Here is a 24052-nt window from a genome sequence, read left to right as displayed (position 1 = left end):
AAATGAATCCACTTTGTACCTCTTTGAAAATTGTTCTTATAACGACCCTCATATATATATATATATATATATATATATATATATATATATATATGTTTCTAGTTTCTAGTAACTATAATGAAGTATAGATTTAGTTTTGAACAGATAACGCATTTAAATACATACTATCAATACTTCTAAGACATGCAAAGTCCCGAAATCCACAGGAACGGTTTCCTGAAATACAAAAAGAAAAAACATTACTTGTTATGAACAATAAACTTCCAAACAAGGAAATTAAAAATACATTCATAGAGTAAGTACTTTTAACGAATTGTCGCTGGATTACATTTTAAGCGATTAATCATTAAATAGGGCTAGAAAGTAATCATAAGAGTAACAATTTTATTCGAAGAAATACGTATGTTGTATTTAGTACATATTGTTTCTAATTATTGATTTGCTTTTTGGTTTATCGTACTTTTTCAGTAGCGAAACAATAAGAGACGTCGATCTACAGTTTAACGTAGGATACAAACCATATGAGCTTAAAGGAGGAATCGAACCCAGGTTTTTCAGGCGAAAGAGATGTACGCTTACTGTTTAGCCACGAGGGAGCTCTGTTTATAATTAACTAGGTACTACGAAACGAATTTTCGTTTTGGAAAACATTGCAACTTTCAAATAACAACGCATATCATTACAGAAAATCTAGTTTGTTCAGGAGGATATATTTTATGATTGGTGAATCTTAAGGTGGACTCGAGACATTAAAAAAGTATAAAAGTTGAACAAGAGGTTGTGAAGAAATTATTATGGCTTGACTTATTTGAACTTCTCCGTTAACCTTTTAATGCACATCGGCGTCACGTAATGACATTCAATTAGCTAGTAACATTCACTACGCCGTGAGTAAAAACATGTTCATTCTTGTATTGGAACAGAATTATATATTTAAAAAAAATCTTATTACTTCTTAATTATTATAATCGTTCTGTTATTTTCTTCTTTATACGTATGTTTTAATTTAGACTGAGCAGTAAACTTAGAAATAATTCGTGAGAGATGCACTTGCAGAGACGAAATTTTGTGTATATAGGGTTTATGGTCTACACACTACAAATATATCCCACATTTTCTATTTTACAAAAGTACTAGAAAGTAAGATATACGAATGAACTAGTTTTGCCACAGAAATACCGAAGTTTCATTTAACCACTGGAGGTAATATTACAAACTTTGATTGTAAGAATGGTGTTGACATTGAAGAATCTATTATCATCCGAAATGCCACGACAGATTCGTTTTGTATTTAGATGCGGTGGCCAGTGGACGACCCCAGTACCAAATATTTGATGCGCAACAGCCGCGTCGACAAGCGGATAACACACCCCTGAAATAAGTACGGCTTTGTGTTATAGAAGATGGAACATATAAAGACGAAGAAAACGTTTCTGGGTTCAACCAATTATTTCCGATTATTAACACAAATGCGTCTTCTAAAATTTATGGTCACAGTTAAACGAGATGATAAAGTTATTACTGTATATACAAGGTTTTACATTGTTTATTTGGTTTGTAAATATCATACGAAACAAAGCAACTTAAAAGAACATAATTATGAGACATAATATTTACCCAGGAGAAAAAGATGATAAGCTATAATAAAATTTATACATTCTTTTCCGTCTTCAATCATGACTACACCCAAGCTGTTACTGCACATTTCGAAAAGTTTTGGGTGAAAATTTGACTGCAAATTTAGTGTAGATAGGCACGGAAACTATTCCTTTATTTTAAAATTTTAATGCCTTTATCTATTTTATTCTATCAATATGAATTTGTACAGACGTGTTTTAGATTAGCACAAAGATAATTGCTACAAATAATATTTATTCTGTAAATAGATTGGAGGAAGCAAAGGCAGTCTTGGACTACAGAGAATTGAGGCACCAGACCTGGGTTCTTTTAAGTCATTTTTACTTACAGTAAAGTATACGCACACAACAAGCTATTCATAAGTGAGTATTTTCATTATGACAAGAACGTAGTAATTAAATTTACATCATACAGTAATATATTTTCAAAAGATCACGAATATATTATTCGCGTACACAAATTAAGTATGGTATCAGAGGAGGATTAGAGAGTTTCTTAATCACTGTGGTCTATGGATACAACTAAGCATAAAAGCTCTCTCATACACAGTAAATAAATTCCATGTTCATTTATGCGACAGTTTGGAAATTATACGTGAATGGGCGATATTAGACTTAAATAATTAATATGGTGAATACAAGACAAGGGAGAAAACCTATCTCTGAATCTGTGGAAATTAAGGCACAGAGAATGATACGAATATAAGAGCTTTTAGTTATCCAAACTATGTTATCCATAAGTACTTGAAGTCTTCGCGAATGACTATTTCTGTCTGTTTGTCTATCTGTCTATTAACATATCTATGAACAAACCCAAACGGTAAAATATACCAAGAGGACGTTTCCGGTCACACATTCAATGTTCCAGGAATATATTGTATATTTGCCCTTATTTCTCTATTCCAACAACAAGTTTTAGGAATCTATCATTTCATGTTTCCATGTTGATTCCCGTTGCACGAAAACGTCGAAAGATAGGGAAAGGGAATTTTCTGATATTAACACACTGACTCGAGAACATTCATCTTTTTTGCCTTCATGGCTCTCCTGAAACCGGAATTGGTTGCAATATACAATAAAGTTTATTTTTAATATTAATCTTCATAGAACACATGTGACTTTGGTTTCACATGTAAAAACTAAAGTAGACTTCCAAAATATAGAAATTAAATATTCATATTAAAACTACTAGTAGTAGATCTATGACTTACAATCGAAATTAAGTAATAAAATCAGGAGATGGAATCTGCTTTTGGGATGATAAATCCATACATTAGAAACCACAGAAACATGCAAAAGTGTTATGTAAAAATTGCAAGAACATTTAAGTAAAATTCATAATTGTTACCTCAATTTATTAAATAGAGAAAGAAAATGCTATAGAGCTGTTAAAGTTATATTCGGATCAGTAAAATAAGTTTTCTTTATCCTCTATAATATTCATGTTAACAAAAAGTTATGTTTCTTTGGAGCTATATCCTAAACCTTAAGGAAAGTAATTGAAAATTACGCTAACTTACAGGAAAAATTATCATGGATTTACCGAAGAAATGTATGTTTCAACCACTAGAATAGTCGAATTCTCTTATTAGAGATGTTAATATCAAGTAATTATCATCCCACTTATACACTTGTACAAGATACATTTACTGTGTTCTTGTACACAAATACAGAGGGAAACATAATCACATATTATAATAATTTACATCAACTAAAATTATTTCGAAAATATTAAAATTCTGTGCTTAAAATAGCTTAAGTTTCTAATAATCATATATCTTAGGATCAAATTTATTTTTTTACCCCATGTGGGAAAGAAATACGGAGTACAACCGCAATTCTCCGTAATGTACATCAACCGACACTCAATAAAGCAATTGATTTGACCATAATCTTTGGTAAGTTTCAACTTTGATTCTTCTGGGAACAAACATCTTCTAATTTCTTTTTGCACTCTTTTCACTTCATCTGCTGTTTCTGTGATGACAGGCGATATTTGCAGGAGCACTACCTTTCGTCGCACGTAAGGAACAAAGTATCCTTTGGAAGATGCATCTGGATAGAAGTAGGGATTATGAATGTAAACCTGAAAAATTAAATAATTGGACATTTAATGATTTTGATTCCTACAATTTAGCATTCCAATCAGCATATAAGACGTCATAGAGGCGGATTCGCATATATGTAGTTGTATTTCATAAATTAGCAAGTTTCATATTTAAATGTAAACTGTTAATACTTTCGTATCCATGTTTATTTAGTAGTCGGATCTACAAATTCAGAATTTCTGGACATGTTTTAAATCATTTTGCCGTGAGTAGAGGACTAAGGGGCAATGGCAGACATCTTAGGATGACACAGAATTATAAGCTATTTTGAGGGATATGAAGCTCAGCATGTCATATGTTTTATGGTTCCTACCGTTTGTACTAGGAAAAGTACAATTTTGTAATTATATAATAATAATAATAATAATAATAATAATAATAATAATAATAATAATAATAATAATAATAATAAAAGAAGAAGAAGAAGAAGAAACGAAGGTCTTGCATTGGACGTAATCACCCGCACACCGAATAAACATGTAAAACTAGGTTTCAAATTTACATTGTATTGAAATACCAACCTATTATTACAACTAGAAGTAACTTGGACCTGCAATATGGAAACGAGTATGCATTCTGTAGACTCACTGTATCAAGAGAACTATTTTCACCTAAATACATATTATACATCAACAAACATAGTAAGACTTTTTAGAATAAAATATAATTTTCTGCAATGTAAGATGTATGAAACAAGATAGATCTGCATGTAATTATCAGATGATTCACTACTATCCATTTAAGGGTCTTCACTCCAGCGAAATTAAACTACGGTAATTTTAGAGTTTTTCTGTAATATCTTCAAAGAAAAAAAAAAACATTCAAATAAAGCAGAAACGTTGTGAACTAGACAGTACGATTTTGCATATGATACCGTGATTACAACTCATCTATCTACTTTCGATATGGGACTGTAGATAGATTTAGCATTTTTTGCGGGTTCTGTAAATAGCGGCATCCAAAAGTAGATAGGTTAACTGTGGTAAGGGTATCACATGGAAAATCGTATTGTCTAGTTCATTACCTTTCTGTTTTTCGAATATTTGTATTTGTTTTGAAGATGTTAGAGAAAAACTCTAAAATTAGCGGTAGTTTAATTTCGATGTAGTTAAGAACTTAAGTTTATTCCATGCAGAAATTGCACGTACAATTTTCTGCTAACAAGGGACATCACCCAATTGTCCGGCTCCGATTTCAATGAAATTTTTCCAGCTGATAGCGGATATATATGCATTATTTGTGATGATAGAAATTTTTGCCATGGTGCAGGTTTTCTATTTTTTTAAATTTTTAAGAGTTGTGATGTGGTTATTAGAGATTACTGCAGAAGTCCCTTACTAACCTTTGTAAACGTAGCGTTAATGAATGAACAACCATGTAGATACATATAAGGCCTAGAGGGAAGTTGTGTGGTAGGTATGACCTTGATGGTAGCCTTCTTGAAATTCGCCATTTTGAATTAAGGTCAAGTTTTTAAATGGGAATGGGGTAATATGATACATAATTTCGGGCTAAAATTTAATCAGGAAGACAATGGTGAAGCTAGTTTTGAGATACACCTGTTTGGGGAAAGTTACAGGTATTTAATTGTTCACTTACTACGTGCGAAAGTCTCTTACCTCCACTTCTAACCCGCGTATTAATGATAATAAGTGGATAAACGCTTCGGTAATACATATTATGCCTAGAGGGAAGTGATACGGTAAGGGTATTCTTGATGGCAGCCATCTTAAAATCCGCCATTTTGAATTAAAGTGAAGTTTGAAAAATGAAAACCATAGCACGTGACACCTCATTTTAATAGCAAATTTTCCCAAAAAGCCAATGGTATGCTTATTTTTTCTATAATTAACCAATGTGAGTTTAAGACTGCTTCTAATCTGTACCAAACGTCCATTATTGGATCTTTCAAATTGGCAACACTCCTAATTTTCTCTGCACGTTTTAAGATTCCAACTGGCACTTTGCAGTTTTTGCCATGGCTCGTGTTTTCTAAATTTAATACATTTTTTAAGAGTTGTGATTTGTCAGTTCATGAATAGTGTTGGGATAAGCATCCAGCAATCTTTCTGAATTTTGAAGACTTGCCATGTAATTATTTTTTTTTCCTATACCTGCCCTTCAAAAACTCGTTTACTGACATGAATCATCGCACAACGAAACAACTCCAACTTTGCATTCAGGTAATACCGAAGACGTAGCCTGTGTAGTAGATGAGACGAAAAATCAAATGAAAATTCACATCAAAAAGGAAAACGAAATATGATTATTTAAATCAAGGGTCTTTTGTTTTGTTTTATATTTATTTCTTTATTTTATATTTATTTATTTATTTTGTATGGCAATTTTTAGCTAGTCAGACAAAAAAGTCATTCGTTTTCTAGCGATTGTTGTCGATGATTCATGATTCTAAAATTTATATTCAGTATTGATCGGACACTCAATTAAGTTACACCTCCTTATAAACAAGATACCTGTTTTTATATTATGATCATGGTACAAACAATGTTGTGGGAACAGTCATATCATGCCTCTTTGATATTTTCTAGCATTGCTGCTGTTCCTTAAATGTTGTATTTATTAAAAATATTTTATTGTTTGTCGATTGCGCAACATGTAGGCTACATTTCCTGATAATTTTGTGTTCGTATAGGTTCTTCATGTATTCCCGTTTAGAATAAATAATTACATGGCAAATCTTCAAAATTCAGAAAGATTGCTAGATGCTTATCGCAATACTATTCACGAACTGACAAATCGCAACTCTTAAAAAATGTAATAAATTTAAAAAACATGACCCATTTCAACAATTGCAGAGTGCCAGTTGGAATCTTAAAACGTGCGGAGAAATTTAGGAGTGTTGCCAATTTGAAAGATCTAATAATGAACGTTTGGTTCATATTAGAAGCAGTCCTAAATTCACACTGGTTAACTATAGAACAAATATAAGCAAACCATTGGCTTTTTGGGAAAATTTTCTATTAAAATGAAGGGTCACATGCTATGGTTTTCATTTTTCAAACTTCACTTTAATTCAAAATGGCGGTTTTCAAGATGGCTGCCATCAAGGATACCCTTACCGTATCACTTCCCTCTAGGCATAATATGTATCACCGAAGCGTTTATCCACTTATTATCATTAATACGCGGGTTAGAAGCCTAGGTAAGGGACTTTCGCACATAGTAAGTGAATAATTAAATGCCTGTTACTTTTCCCCAGATAGTTGTATCTCAAAACTAGCTTCACCATTGTCTTCCTGATTAAATTCTAGCCCGAAATTATTTATCATATTACCCTATTCCCATTTAAAAACTTGACCTTAATTCAAAATGGCGGATTTTAAGATGGCTACCGTCAAGGTCATACCTACCGTACAATTTCCCTCTAGGCGTTATATGTATCTACTGGTTGTTCTTTCATTAACGCTAAGTTTAGAAAGGTTAGTAAGGGACTTCTGCAGTAATCTCTAATAACCACATCACAACTCTTAAAAATTTAAAAAAATAGAAAACCTGCACCATGGCAAAAATTTCTATCATCACAAATAATGCATATATGTCCTCTATCAGCTAGAAAAATTTCATTGAAATCGGAGCCGGACAATTGGGTGATGTCCCTTGTAAGTTACAACCACAGCATTTTACATAGGACTAATTTGACTACAGCATACTACGATACCATCCATCCCCATCTCTTTCAAGATCGTTACACCGGATTACCTTCATTCAAATATTTTTTTAGCAATCACTACTAAGAGGAGTCGTGAAATCCCCTGTAGTATAGAATTCATGCGCCCATACTACTTTAAAAGCGGGTTAATTTGCTACGTTAATAAATTTGTTAAGCTAATTTATATTTGTTGCTGAATTATTATGCTTGAAGAGTAAATTGCTATTAGTTTTCTATCACTTCAGATTATTCAGTAGTTTATACATAAACTACATTCTAGAGAAACTGGGCCATTCGCGCTTCTAAACTAAAATATCAAATTTTCAAGACCGTAAAGTGAATTTATTTTTCAACATACGTCCCTGCTACGTTTTTGTCCATATCCCATTTTGTTTTCCAGTAAGCGATGGAAATATTCATTGCAAAAGGATAAGTCAGTGCACTGAACTACCCAAGGACACCTTTCCCCCCCTCTTCATCAAGGCATGTAGCCATGGTGTAGGAAAGATGCTGGTCTTCTATGTTAAACGCTAATTCAATAAAATGCAAACCTGAACTATTATGTGTTGATCAAGAACGGAAAGCTATCTTGGAACCATCGCGCGAAAATTTTCAGAATATGCAAGCAACTGTTCGTGACTATATATACTATACTCACAATATTATTCGTCCCTTTTTCAGTTTAACTAGATAATGTAGATGGTTTATCCAGGATCATATTTTTCATATGATGATTGTCTCACAAAAACGACTATCTTTGACTCGGAACAATTATGGCCAGCATTGTTTATGACGGACGGCCAGACGGATAACATTGAATTTACGCCAATTATATATAGTGACTCATGTTTTAATTGATGGTGTTCTGTCGACGTTCAAGTGTTCCACGTCTTCGTTCACAAGTAGTTTCATCACCACATTTTCTTTTATGCAGGGAGTATCAGTAACAGGAAACGCTAAATTTATTTTTCGACATACCTTCCTGCTACATTTATGTCCATATCCCATTTTATTTTCTTGTAACCGCTGGAAATTTTTACTAATGCGTGTAGGTTCACTAGGGTAGAATTCATCTTTGTACAATTAAAATTACCAATTTGGCTTGAACAATCCTAGAATAATTCCATAGAAAGACTATTCACACTATGTAATAATGTGTAAAGATGGACGATCGTATTTTGTGACTCACTTATCAAAATTCAAAACGTTACTTACATTGCTGCCATGTAGCCTCTTACTTCCTTTCAAGATTTGTCCAGTGGAATTTTTAAAGACGATTTCAAGTCCTGAACAACTTCCATGCGCATAATTTCTGAGTGGCGGTTTGTGGCTGAAATTGATTGAAACCAGAATTAATTAGTGATTATACGTAGTAGCATTGTTCATCCAATTCAAGATATATTTTATAGAAGACGGCAATATTGCTGTTTGAAACAAACATAAATACGATATGTAAACATATTCAAATATTTTACGATTGTCCACTGGAGAATAGGTAAAACGTGAGGCAGCGAGTGTCCTACTAAAGCTTGTAAAATTAAAAGTTTTAAATTTCATTCAATAAAGGATAATTTACATTTGAAAGAAGATCATCTATAGAATAAATACAAATAAATGTAACTACATTTGCTGGCTAATTTCTGCTGGACCGGTACACGGATTTTGAAAAAATAAAATGAAATCTTTGAGCTTTACATCCCACGTTTGTGCCAGTTAAGCTAAAGGAGACGGTGATGATGCATGAAATAGTGGAATGAAGAAAGTAGGGGGAAACGGGAGAACTCCGACAAAACCCACGCACACGGTGTTTGTCAACCACAAAGTTCACTTGCCGGATGCTGGGATCGAACCCGGGACCCCAAGAACCAGAGGTAAACGCTCTACTACTGAGCCACCGCGGCCCCTACACGGATTTTGACGATTTTTCTTACATAAACGGATTATTGGACTAATGAGGAAGGTCCGTAAACCCTGAATTTTGATAAAAATTAGTGACAAGTTTCAGTTCAAGTTGCTAAGTAACGTAGTAATAGTCACACGATGCACAAATGCTTCGTTGAGCTGCTACACCAATGCCATCTTGAAATCCAGTAGACAATATCCAAGAATATCCTTTTGGCACAAAAATGAAAGCTTTTGGTAGATCTGACTTCAATATTGTAAACCGAGATAGAGCATCTATATGTACATGATATGTGCATTTCCAGTGCATGATCGCCATCTTGAAAGGCGCCATATTGAATCGTGGTGAAATATGAGAAATGGCAAGGGGATCATGTGGGGTATCAAATAGCACTGGAATTTACTCCTAAATCCATTTCCGTAACCAAGGTTTACATATCTGTTTTCATTTCAGTTAAGAGCTCTCTCACTCACAGGAACATATAAAAACTGTGCGAGTTAGAATTGTGTTATGAAACACGGTCGTGCGAGCACTTACAGGGTTTTAACTAATGCAATAGTAGTCACTTGATGTACAATAGCCACTATACCAATCAGATCTTGAGCCTAGTGAAAGAAATAGTTAATTAAATTGAATCGCCTGTAGTGAAAAATGGAATAGCAGAATGCTACAAATTATACCTATTTCGAAGTGCGATGGAATAGACTGGTGGTTGATGAAACACATGTTTAATAGTACTGACGAGCAGAGAATACCAAGGAATGGTGTAGATATATATCAGAAAAATGATATAAACTGGTGTATATTGGTTGAATCACTAATCAGTGGGTCCACATCCCCTTTAGCGTAGGAGGCATAAGTGTGGAACGTTAAACTTAAAATGAAATCTTTGAGTTTTACGTTCCACGCTTATGCCGGTTAGGCTAAAGGAGACGGTGATGATGAGTAATGAATGAAATGGCGGATTGAAGTAAGTGGGAGGAAATGGGAGAACTCCGAGGAAAACCACGCACACGGTGTTTTTTCACCACAAAATTCATTTAGCGGGGCCTGGGATCGAACCAGGGACCTCAAGCACCAGAAGTGAACGCTCTACCACTGAGCCACCGCGGCCTCTCAACGTTAAACTACATCAAACCAAAAATCTATATTAGGCAATTTTACATGATCCATTATTATGTGTGAAGTATTTTTCTCCAATCTTGAAACCTTACAGAAAGACCTTCATTGTTGCAGAATATTGCGTTCGTTTCCAATACTCATACTTGACAACCTATAATTTACCGTACATATTACGAAAGTAAAATACTTTAATGCATTTCTTGTCAGTTTCTCTAAGTAAAATCGATTTATCGCTGACACATTGAACAATGAAGGGGATTTAAATATCAGTTCACAGCCTATTCTTAGATGCAGACACACCTGAAAACTTATAATTCACTATTCTTGTGTGTGTGTTCTGCTATTAGTGATAAGAGAATGCGTACACGCCTTGTTAGAATAGATGGCAATAAAAGTTATTACAAGATTCAATACCAACTTACAATCCATAAAACAAACCTCTTTCTTGCTTTGTCCTTCAATATTAAATAATTAAATATCTGTATCTTTCCACCTTTAACGATAAAACCTCGCTTATAATAAGGTCAAGTCTAGTTTTCATATCAAAACTGATAAATAACTAATTATAGCAGGTTTTCTTTAATGTCCAAGGATTTATTTATTATTTAAATCACGTACTTGACAACTCAAGAAATTCATTTAGAACTGGTTTATTCATTTGCTTTAACACTCACAATGATATATGGCTCTTTTGTGTTTAAAATACTCTATGGGAACGTGGTGAATTTCCCCAATATTGTACTCCGTATTATTAAAAACTAACAAAGTAGACTTATTAGTTCTCTTGACTTCTGACTATTGTTTAGGGTTTTAAGACATAGCATGCAGAATTTAGAGTACTTTCCTACTGGCAATTGCAAGATGGGTGTGCATTGAGGTGTATAGTGTCTGTCTTCGAGTGACAAACGGTAGTAGTACAGCAATTTGGGTGCAGGCAAGCGTGTGACGTTCGGTACGAACGCATTTGTTGGACCAGTGAAACATTCGTTCCGTGCATAAAATGCGAACAATTAATCCGATTAACGTAGTCAACATTTTAAATCAAGCAGTAGTGGGAAAATATATTGTCGTGAGTAAGAATGGGGTAGAAGATAAGACATTTGCAGACAGACAATGATAGCATGCAAATATGATGGTGACATTTCTGTAACAGTTAGTGGCACTTTAGATGTAGACACTGACACAGAGAGTAAGCATGAAGATTCCACAAAGGAAATGGATTTGGAACAGGTAACTAGTCTATCAGATAACTAGACAGGGAGCCTTTTACGAGCGAATATGAGATGTTATCTCAAGGTGACCAGACGTCCCGTTTTAGCCGGGACCAGGGCCGGTGAGAGCGGTCGCGGGCCCCGGGGCTGAGCAATCCCGGGCCCCTTACATGTTCCCTTATAACTTTTTACGTACTTACCACTTTGGTAAACTAAAATGAACATTAAGGCTTATTTTGAACTCTTTATTAGACCATTAATGCGTTAAATTTACATGTTAAACAGTATTGCTATATCTCCAAATAAGTGAATAATAAGAATTCTGAACCTAGCCTATGTTCACTGTTCGCTGAAAAAAAAAAGACCTCATTAATTCACTATTTATGATTTTGTTTAGGCCCTATACTTGTTGGTTCTAAGATTTTTGAAGGCTTCAAAACTAAAATGAATAAAAAAATAATATATTTAATACAATGGTATCAACATCCAGAAAAAAAAGTAACTTATCTATTTGTAATAGCAAAAGTTCTCCCCCAATGCTCAATCAAATGCTCAAAACAAACTAATGTGTGAAGGAAATACAAAAAGAACGTATTAAATAGTTAATAAAAGTTGAGAAAGTAAATGTTCTCAACCATCCAACCTACCCTGTACTATGAATATCTTTGCACAAATTGTTGTTATAAATAATTATATAGAAGTAAGCTATGCAGTTAGTCTTCCTTAACTAGAGACATGAGGCATTAGGCCTAATTTAGTTATTTCAATGAAATATTGCTCAAATTAACTATAGTGTGATTAATAATGTGATATTAATAGTAATTGTCTGCAGGAGAAATTTATTATATGTATTACTACTAGACAACTGTCACAGTTACAATGTATCCTTTACTACGTATAGTTACAACAAAATTCCCTTTCTGGCCTTTTCAGGGCGAATTCATCAATAATAGCATCCAGTTTGCTACACTTAACAAGTTATGTCTCCACTGCCAACAAGTCTAAGATTGATAATCTGTCTTGACACATTGTAGAGCGTAAAACATTTTTTACTCTATTTAACAGAGAGAAAGAGCGCTCTGCACTAGCAACGGTAGCAGCGATTGAGGCGAATATACGAAGGGCCACTGACAGATTTAGATATAAAGTTTCTAGATTCAAAGTTTTGATGTTATTTAGGAGATCCCATGGTGAAAGCGTTTTCTCACCAAAATTGGCCGAATATATCAATTTCAGGCTATGCAGTTCATCAGAAAGATCATGTCCTAAATCTTTTGGGTATCGCTGGACTAGTACAGCTGCTTGTTCTTGGATCTGGTCACCTGTCATTTCTTTGCAAGACCACAGTGCACAAAAATTGTTACGCAAAGAGCGCACTGATTGGAAGAGAACTGAATAAGAATATACAACATTCAGTAATTCTTTATCTTCGGCCGTCGGGCCCCCTTTGGGGCCATGGGCCCCAGGGTTCTGGCCTCTCCTGCCCTTCCCTCTCACCGGCGCTGGCCGGGACAGTCCCTTATTTTCAACCGTTGTCCCGTTTTTTTCTGATTCTCAAACGGGACGCCTAAATGTCCCGTTTTTAAGCAAAATTGACCCAGGTTTCCCGTAATTATTATTCAAAATATAAATGGTCAATGCAAATTCTACGCTCTTTCGTACCGACCCTCATTGGGAAAGTTCAGCCGTGCCTAGAACTTCTGAATGTTCAAATGGGAATTGAGTGTTCTGTGGTTCAAGTGTAAATTGGGTTGGAATTCTGAGTGTTCCAATAGTTAAAAGTATTGTTGGGTTGTACTTAACTTAGAAACGCTGTGTTATCATTCTTACTTATGTATTTTGTAAATTGAAAACACTGCTGAGTCCCAAAATGCAATGTGGAAGTTATTGCACCCCTCCCCCCTCACCGGTGTCGATTCGTATGCGTCCCGTTTTTCAAAGTAAAAGTTCTGGTCACCTTGTGTTATCTTCAAGCGGACTAAATCTGTACGTGTAACAGAAGCTGTCATTAACAAATACAAACAAATTCAGGGGTACGTTGCATTATTGAAAATGTATGGGAAATAACACTGTTGCAGCTGCAGCGAAGAAATTCAAATACAATGAGACGTTTGTGTTTAAGGCTTTTAAGTTCCATAACAAACCTCCTCGCTGTCATGTCATGTCACTACTAAAATATGAAATACAAAATACATTCTACATTATCGCACTAAAGGACTTACGGTATATGATTATCATTTGAAAGCGTGGATGTTACTGACAGCGAGGAAATTGAACTATCCATTCCGTGCTTCTCATGGTTTCATTACCAAATTTACAAAAAATAGCACAGGATTCGCTCACGAAGGATTACTGAATTTGTAACGAAGAAAGATGTTGGAAACGAATGAATTATTTGATAATACCCAACATTTTGTGATTAAAATTAATAAAATAGTACATGAGAAACCGTACAATAGTGAATGCATATTTAATACTGATCAGTCTAGGTTTGAGTACGAAATGGTCTCTGGTAGAAATACAGTAGGTGAGAAACACTACAGCAGTCATTCAGTCTTTGGGTTGTGTCCCACGCATTTGCATTTCCCCAGTACGGATAGGCACACACACACACACACGTATATATATATATATATATATATATATATATATATATGTGTGTGTGTGTGTGTGTGTGTGTGTGTGTGTGTTTCCAGGAGCCTAAAGGTGTGTTTGGACCCAAAGTGAAACAACAGTTAGCTAGACAGACACCTTTCAACATTGTTATTGATTCGAGCAAATCAGGTAAAGACGTGTTTATTTCGGATGTGAAAAAGGATTCCCTGCTGTTGCTTGACTCGTGGAGTGGACAGACGGGTGAAGAAGTGCAAGAATTGTTACGTGGGAAAAACATTCATGCTGAAGTTATACCTCCAAAGACCACTAAATTTATTCAGCCTCTTGATATGTGTACTTTTTCCGGCAATATAAGCTAGTATTTCGGATACTTCGGGATTATTTTCGACATAAATTAATTGTTTGTGGTACACCGAAAAAGTAATATAACAGAATTTTCATAATGAAAATGCATTTTCTTATGTGTCATCAATTTTTTGCGCTAGTTTTAATGGACATGCTTGCATGTGCATGGCAGAAATATCGGTACGTCAAAAAAAGTAGTAGTTCGTTCATTTACAAATGTTCTGGAGATTATATTGCAAGTAGAAAATAGTGTCTGTGGACATGAAGATTTTGACGAAAGTGCATTTGTTTAGTGTTTGTATTACTCCACGATGCTGTGTACTAACCACTTCGCTATGGATGCCCATAATCTCTACTGAAGAGCAAAAGGTTAGTAGGTTAATATTTGCTTATGTGCACCAGTTTATATTATATTTCTAATATTTTTTCTATTAATTTTCTAATAACTTCAAGACATACCCATGTAAACTAATATGTGCCGTTGCACCTGACTTATATTACCTCATTTAAATGCTATACATAATTGCAACACAAACAGACTCATACATATAGCGCGCTTCGTAATTTTTTTACAATACTACTATTCCATTTTTCACTACAGGCATGTCAATTTAATTAACCATTTCTCTCATTAGGCTCAAGATCTGATTGGTATAGTGGCTATTGTACATCAAGTGACTACTACTGCATTAGATAAAACCCTGAAAGTGTTCGCACGACCGTGTTTCATAACACAATTCTACCTCGCACAGTTTTTATATGTTCCTGTGGGTGAGAGAGCTCTTAACTGAAGTGAAAACAGATATGTAAACCTTGGTTACGGAAATGGATTTAGGAGTAAATTCCAGTGCTATTTGATACCCCACATGATCCCATTGCCATTTCTCATATTTTACCACAATTCAGTATGGCGCCTTTCAAGATGGCGATCATGCACTGGAAATGCACATATCATGCACATATAGATGCTCTATCTCGGTTTACAATACTGAAGTCAGATGTACCAAAAGCTTTTTCATTTTTGTGCCAAAAGGGTAGGTCTATTCTTGGATATTGCCTACTGGATTTTAAGTTGGCGTTGGTTTAGCAGTTCAACGAAGCATTTGCGTATCGAGTGACTATTACTACGTTACTTAGCAACTTGAACTGAATCTTGTCACTAACTTTCGACAAACTTCAACTCTCACGGTTTATGGACCTTCCTCATTAGTCCAATAACCCATTTATGTACGAAAAATAGTCAAAATATTTTCTCTTATTATTTAATGATATGTATGCATTAGTTCGTTAGAAATACTCCGTTAATATTTGATTTGACTTGCGAGTCCTTGAAGGAGTGGCTTAGATTGTTTTGGCTGAATCGCCTCCTAAGTAATAAGCATTGAAAGTAATAAATATATATTTATGATCTTCTGGTATCCACATTAATTGTATTGATTCATTATATCAATAAGTTGTTTCTGTTAACGGAGTGGGAATATACGGAGCGTAGGTACTCATCCAAACATTCATAATGCCGCTAGTCTCCCAACAGAATTAAACGCTAAAACTGAAAAAAAAATATTTTTTGATAGCATCCTTTAACACTAATTTTTTGCTTAGTTAAATATGAAGTCATGAAGCTATCATTTACCTGTCTTTAGCGACAGATTTAAGTTTGGTAAGGAATAAGCCAATCTTTCATAGCACAGATAGTACACCACTTGTATACATGTCATATTGATATAATGATAATATAATTGATAAAGTTTTACCTGTTAAATGACCCAAACTACAATATTTCCATTATAATGGAGAACTTATATAAACTGATCATAAATAGTTTGTTGGTGTAAAAACGAGTGTGTTCAACGTTTATATTTATAAAATAAGTAGGTTACGTTTAAAATCTCTACGTCTAATATTGACAGTTACGTTAGATTACATTTCCTTGAAAATTTCCCTAAACTCGTCTTATTATTTGAAGTAAATGTGCTTCATTTTAAAGTAAATATGAGGACTATTTAGCAGAAGAAGTATAACTATTGACTAAAGATTCTAAATAAAGGACACTATTAAACTCACTAGTTTGATTGGTCCAAAGACACTCTTGAATTAAACGAATAGCAGAAACCTTCCTCCGTTGCTTGAAGTTGAAATGTTGAGCAACAATTCACATATTTCCCTTGCCAGTAACAACTGAGAAATAATTCGTCACAGGTTGGCATCACCTATGAATTAAACACATAGAATTTTAAATCAATAACATAATTTCATGTATCACTTATAAACACCGTAGGATAGTATTCTGTACAACGGTAAAAAGCTGCAAGAAAACTTACGACATACCTAATAAGTTTTATGATAGAGCAGGAAGTAGGCTTGTTGAGATTTGGGATACACTTAAAGCGTTACGTAATAATCTATCCTCGGAAACCGAAGGGTAGTTTTCTTTTATAACTATTAATTTCATGATTTTACAAAAATTGAATGAAAATTTGTTAATATCTATTATTTTTCTAACTTCCTCGCTAACATTCTGTTAGATATCTTGGAATTCTATCTATATTATTATATCCACGAGAAAAATATGAATGTATTAACTATAAGACTTAATAAGGAACATTCCTACAGAAGTATCTCAGCTTCATGGACATTCAATATACGATGAAATTTCTTTAAAATGATTGAGGAACGTCAGCTATGTTTTTAAAGATTCCAAGTTACTAGAAACAGCCCGCATTTCTCAATATACTTTTTATTACTAAGTCTATCACTGTAGTAAATATATATTTCTCATATTAACACTGTAAGAATAATAATGTTGTGCAAGTAGGGAAATAAAAGCTCCGTAGACTATTAAGCCTACAGAAATGAACGGGATATGAGTAACACTTCCTTCACTAGAACTTACAATCGACTTTTCCATAAATGGTAGGTATAATGCGGGTCTGTAAATTGTTTCTTCTCAATTTCAGTTACCTACTACAATATCACCAGTGTCGGTTCTGCTACCATGAACACAATGACTTGTAGACTGATGACACTAAATCCCACTCATTACCTTTGTCTCTTCTTTTGATTTAGTTCTCCCAATCTGAAATACTATCACCTTACGTCAATTTTGTATTGGATTCTTAATGAACTTGGAACTTGAATATAATCCTTCTGAAAATAGATTATTTAACTTTGAGAAAAGAATAAGTGATTATGTGCAAATATATATATATAGAGAGAGCATAATGTCTGTTATTTACTTGGAATTGTTACATGAAATTGTTGGTTGTGAATATCTTCGCATTATATCAGTGTTCTTTCTTTTAGAGAACAGATAGTCAAAGACTATTTCAGGTGACTCAATGTACAGCATACTTAACAATAGATTATCCTTTTATTGATTTTAGAAATATAAAGTTTAATATGGCAAGCACCTTAAAAAGTATAGATACAATTAAATATATGTATTCCATAGTAGAAATTTTTAATTTCTAGGTTTTGGAATTAGTTTAGTAAGCTGTTTTAAACATATAATGATTCCGGCTTTTGACAAGGTTTCTGAGAATAAATGTTCCATTAAAATTAAGCTTATAATATTGGAATTTGACAGTTCAAAACTAAATATATTTTTTAAAAAATAATCTGAATTCACTTTAATCAGCAATTTGATTAATGTAGGAAGACATATTACAGTCATCATTGAGGGTATCGAAAATACTTTATATAAATTAGAATATGTTTCAATGTGTACTAGAAAAATTGCTAATTAGAAAGAAGGTGACATATGAAACTAAACGCTGTAGGATACTTATAAAAATAAAAAAGGTTTTGTTATGGAACACCACATGAAATGATGACCTGATTGAAATTTGTACATTAATTTTCAATTTTCATTTAAAAGTATTTAAAGACTAGTAAATTAGAAAAATTACCTCTAACATGATTTCAGTAATATTAAATCCATCTAGGATATTAACTGGTATATTTCTTCGATGTTGTTGAAGGCCAGCCAAATAATAATGTGGATAATAAAAGTAGTTCAGAACAATCATAGCATCCATATAAGGTTTGAGAATATTCGGATTTTTCGTTTGTAGTTTCCTATTTAAAGAAGGTAAATAAAAAGCACAACATTGAAATAACTACTATGGTATTTTCTTTTATTGAAATATTAATATTATATATCTTCGAAGAAACTGTTAAGTATTTGTCTATATTAGTCGTACTTTATTATTTAAAAATGTGTTAATGAATTATTGTGATATTATATTGCAACTATGTATTTTCTACTTGTAGATTCTATGTGTAATTTTTCCCTTCTGGTATTTTAGTCACACATTGTTCGTTTAGAAAGAGTTAATAAATAACATGGTATATAGATGTGTTTGTACTCTTTCGTGTCAATATGATTAAAGTATGTGTCTTTGACGAAGCTCCGGATTCGGTTGTCGGCGAGAGTTTAGATTATTGAGATACAGCGTTAAGCTGTAAATTTCATACATCCTCTCTAATGGGAAAGACATTAATCCCAAATTGGAGAAATCAACCATCTTTATAAAGATAATGTTAATCTTTTTCTACTCTGAGAAACTGCCAAAATGATTATGTTCAGAGATCTTTATTTTCATACGTTTATATCTTCAGAGGCCATAGTAAAATCTTATTTTAATTTTAATTATTGGTATTGTTTGTTAAATATCAAATTTTGAATTGTTTATGTTGATAATATACAGAATTTAAGTGATGTACCGTTGTAACTTTAGAACTAATGAACAAATAACTTTATAGTTTCTTAAACTGCAAATATCGGCAGGGCATACATAGTGATATCATATTGTTAAGAGTGTTGCCTACCTAACATAAACTTATACTTCTTTCAAATAGCACTACGTAAGGTTATTAAATATTTCAAATGTACACATACTCTGTAAAATGAAATATTACGATACCGCACTTGTGTTACTATGTTGAAACTTAAGAACTCTACAGTATCACAAACACCGAAAAACATTTCTTTAGAGAGTTCTATAGCAGTATTGATGCGAACGAGAAGAGTGGTTTAATACAGGTCTAAAGTATCTAAATATCGAATATTATCTCATTATATTAAGCATTTCGAGCAAGTAATATCTAGAGTCAATGTTAAAGTACAAAAATGTATATCAAATACATGTGCATTACCCCGTTTGTCTCGCTTGCGCTGTTAATGCTGTAGTTGCACCAAAATTTGGATGTTTGTGATACACTAGCGTCCTTAGTTTGCAACATTGAGCAAAAATAACATTCTAAAATTTCATTTAACATACAGGTTTAAAATGTATAATAACCTAAGGTCTATTAGAAGAAATACAACCTTATGTTGGATTGGTAACACTTTTAACTTTGTGGTATGACACAGTATGTCAAACAGAGCCTCCATGGTGGTATTTGAACCGAGTAGTATGAAAGTGCTTCATGGAGAACACACGATAGCTAGTGATTTTTCTTTACATATTCAAACCCCTTAGATATCTTGCGTACAAAGCGGAAAATATAATGGCGTAATTGGACTAAAATTGACAAATAAACTCATCATTCGCTATTGATTTGTCAGAGTTTTTTCTGGGGACATGGGAGTGCAATATTAGCCTGTGGGCACTGACAAATCCATGTTGGACTAAATTCTTCACGAACGCTATGGATGCAGATCCTCGGAGAAGTGATCGTGCGATTACACAAAAGTTACGAATACACAATAATATTGCCTTTCGTTGGCTCTGCGCGATTAGTTAGGTGAAAAGTTTAGAATCATGGGACAACAGGAAGGACACGGGTCATCAAGAATCGTCGTCTCGACATGTGCAATTACCTGAGTATAAGGAACAATAGAGAAAACTTTCTGATTCAGATTGTGCTTCAAGTAAATTCAGAACCTGAGATGACGATTGTAAATGGTCTGGAGAATAGTTGAATTGTTACCAATGTCTACGATGATTCCTTAAACCGCCACTCAAACTCACCAAAGACATTTTGCTGATATGATGATTTATAGTAGGTTAGATATGCCTTGTTATTCTGAGGTGAGGTATTACGGACAAAAGTACAGATCATTAGAGCACTTTAACTTCATAAAATGTAGAGTAAAATTATCCTGAAGCACTTAGCAGTGGTTAGCAGATATAACACATCATACTGCTTGTACACAAATTGCGCAACTGGCTGTGCAAGCCCTCCATGACGGCGCTTCTTTACTCACCGTGTTCTCCGGTACCTCTCTCACCGACTTCCACCTCTTTCGGCTTGTGATTACTTCTTCGGAGGTGAAACCTTCCCTAACGATTGAGCAGTAGAACGGATGGTCTCGTCTGACTGGAGACTCCAGACTTATTTTGCCATGTAGACTGATCATTACAAACGTGTGTAGTTTCAGGTAGGGACTATATTGATGAACCAAGTGTTGAAATACTAATTTGATTGGCCTTTCGAAATGATGCACTGGGCGGACATTTTATTTACACCCACATAATATATGTAATACGTACCTTGTGAAGTACTCATATGCTTTGGATTGGCTTACTTTATTGACATTGCATACAGTAACTGCTGGGTAAGGGATGTTGTAAATGGGGAAGTCTGTATCTAGAACAGACGTTATTGTTGGACTGCTTACATACTTAATCCATACAGAATGTATCATGTAAGTGGCTCCACCTAAAGCGCATAAACAAATTATGATCCAGAGTATCCTAAAATAAGAACATTGTAAAATAAATTTCTATAAAAAGGTATTTCATAAATTAACCAGAAAAACAATATTTCATAATTAAATTAAAACACACATAAAATAGTTAGACTTATTAACAAGATGGGATGATATTTTTGTGGCAAAACCAATATGATATCTCACTAGCCTGAAAACTGTTATTTAAAATTTGGTACTCGACCATGTTTCTCACTATCCTATGCTATGGTCTCTCCTTTGTTTTTGTATACATTAAATTCAATGAAGGATAACAGAAACTTAGAAGGTGAGCGACATATAGAATTACCACAAGATAGCATTTATGCGGACATGTCCTATTTTGAGACTAAAAATTTTGTTCGCATACGTTTACCGAAATTACTTCATTTATAGATATTTTCTAAGTACATGTGTAAATGCAATTCAATATAAGATGGAAAGGTATGTTTGGATATTTGTGTTATAAGAAGAATTGTTAAAAGTATGATTTACTTTTAAAAATAGGAATACACAATACCAACAGCATAGTGTGAAAATTACTCTTGTTTGACATTTCATATATTTCAATATCTTTTCGTAATGTCTTGAAACCAACTTGAAAATAAAGTAATAAACTGTACCCTTTTTGTATCCAAAGCCAATGTTTATATACAGAGATAGACAGATGAAAATATTTTTACATTTTGATACTTCTGAATACGGTAACCCCAGAGAAAGGCTTATAGTTCCTGCAAACTGTTATCAGAAACTAGAAATTATTCCCAGAACTTGTTTGTATAACACATAAACTTTAGTTGGCGACATTAATTACGTCATAAACTGCGTAGTCAGATCTGTTACCTAAAGTAAACATCTGCAAACATTTATTAATTGATCATTTTACAGATAGTATATGGCTCTTTTTCTATATATTTTATATTCTACATTATCTTCAACTTTCTAATGTGTTTAAAAAAGCAATGGGGCTTAGTGTAGCAAATACTATTACTTACTAAACTATATTCATGTATTTGATCTTATTTCATGATTAAACACGTACTGAAAACACTTTTATTAACACTAAAATTATAAGGGACAAATAGAGTTAATTACCTGTGCGAATAAGGCTCTCCCTTTGCAGTTACGTAACGGAATCCATGTAACGTTGTATTTTCCATATATTCTCTAAATATTTCCCATCTACTTTTCTGAATTAAGTGTTCTTCAAATACTTGTGTTCTAGGCAACCAAGTTCTTCGTGAAGTGTGGAATATTCCTTTGGAAATCTCACACATATCTATTTGTAAATGGGCTGGTATTACACGAAATATTATCTGCCTAACCAATTAGTATTTTTTATTTTTAGAACAAGGATTGAATAAATTTATATCTATTTTAGCCAAAGAAAATTAATACGAATTAAATTTAAGTATTATACTTGTACGAATTTATAACATGCAGTTGTAGGAAATATATATATTGTAAAATTAAGTACTATGTTTTAAGTATTCATATGTGGGCTGAATGTGTTTACAGTTATATGGTGTTACAATTGTTTGTAAACATATTTTGTGTAAAAAATTGAATAATGCATCTGTACAAATAAGGATATCTCCATAAAGTAACACGTAGGAGTTGTTGGTAAGCTATTGTAGATTTAATTACATCGTAATTCCGTTTACAGTAGTGCATATATGCAACAGTTCTGAATGGTATATATATAACGTACCTGTTCAAACACAACCGCATATTCAATACCGCATACTTATTGAACAATTCTACTTTTGTTGTATATACTGAAAAATAAAACTTCTCTCCAGGATTTCACCAGTAAATTTATTGACTGCATTCTAGACACTTACTATTTCGCGACGAGGATATACAATGGCGAAACAATAAGTAATGAAATAGGTTAGGCCTCTTTAAGCAAAGATAGTATACTTAAAATATCATTTTGATAGTTATGAACGTGATGGTTTAATAAACAATGAGTTAAGATGATCATGTTTGGTAATGTCATATCAGTATTAAGGATAGTGTAGATCCTACTGTTATTAATGGTATAGAATATTTTTAAACTAATAAGTGTCGCTTATAAAAAATGGCAGTGAAACATAATTATGGAGAACTAAGGCAACTTTGCTTAGTGTTAGCACCAAATATATAAGAGAGAGATTTATATTTCACACATTAAAGCAGTCATTGGGCCAGGCAATCAAAGATTATATAACCATTAAATGTTTTTATTCCAACTTAAACTTTGAAGAATCAATTGGTCACTAATGTATTACATTACTAAAATAAGTTCCTAACCGAACTCAAAATGGATCTGAGCAAAGCTGTTACGAGCTCGTATATTCCAACACAAATAAAGCTATTGAGAAGTGGCATGAAAATATCTTTATTAACTTATAATTCCTAAAATAATTACGTTATTGGGATTTCAAAAGACTTTCATCTGAGAATGTACAGTTTAAAAATACAGTTACTCCCAAAAATGGAGTTATTGTATTCATGGTACAAGATGGTATACTTAAAATATCTTGTGGTGAAAGTAACTATGAAAAGGTTAGTAAAAAAGGCCGAGTTAAGGAAATAATTTTGTATCATTATGTATAAGTCCTAAATTGACTACAGGCCATTATGCTATTATCTACTACTAGTTGTAAAGCCTATATAGTTGTTTCTTATGTTTGAAATGGACATTTCAAAGTTAACCTATTTCTAATTGTTTTCAGGTATTATTGAATGTTTTGGAATGTGA

General features: G+C 33.3%; 1 protein-coding gene across 1 annotated transcript; it reads right to left on the bottom strand.

The window, feature by feature from the left end:
* Positions 1-130: 130 nt before the first annotated feature.
* LOC145672559 (sodium channel protein Nach-like) lies at positions 131-23037 on the bottom strand. Its single transcript, XM_081741718.1, has 7 exons — positions 23018-23037; positions 21110-21313; positions 18521-18689; positions 16677-16822; positions 8631-8745; positions 3441-3723; positions 131-216 (listed from the first exon to the last, which is right to left on the bottom strand). The coding sequence occupies exons 1-7, from the start codon at positions 23035-23037 to the stop codon at positions 131-133; spliced, it is 1023 nt and encodes a 340-aa protein (XP_081597844.1).
* Positions 23038-24052: the final 1015 nt, after the last annotated feature.

This window comes from Thermobia domestica, chromosome 16 (assembly GCF_964235325.1).
Source record: "Thermobia domestica chromosome 16, izTheDome1.hap1.1, whole genome shotgun sequence".
NCBI lineage: Eukaryota > Metazoa > Arthropoda > Insecta > Zygentoma > Lepismatidae > Thermobia > Thermobia domestica.
This window is presented reverse-complemented; position numbering and strand designations above follow the sequence as displayed.

Bases quoted from the DNA above. Each gene is read 5' to 3' on its own strand.
- LOC145672559 (XM_081741718.1), bottom strand. From the start codon at position 23,037: ATGCGGTTGTGTTTGAACAG. The intron at 8,746-16,676 runs GTGAGTTTAATA...AATCAATTTCAG, and splicing joins TCTTTGGACCAATCAAACTA to CCACAAACCGCCACTCAGAA. The intron at 217-3,440 runs GTAAAAAAATAA...TTTGTATTTCAG, and splicing joins GTATTTCTTTCCCACATGGG to GAAACCGTTCCTGTGGATTT.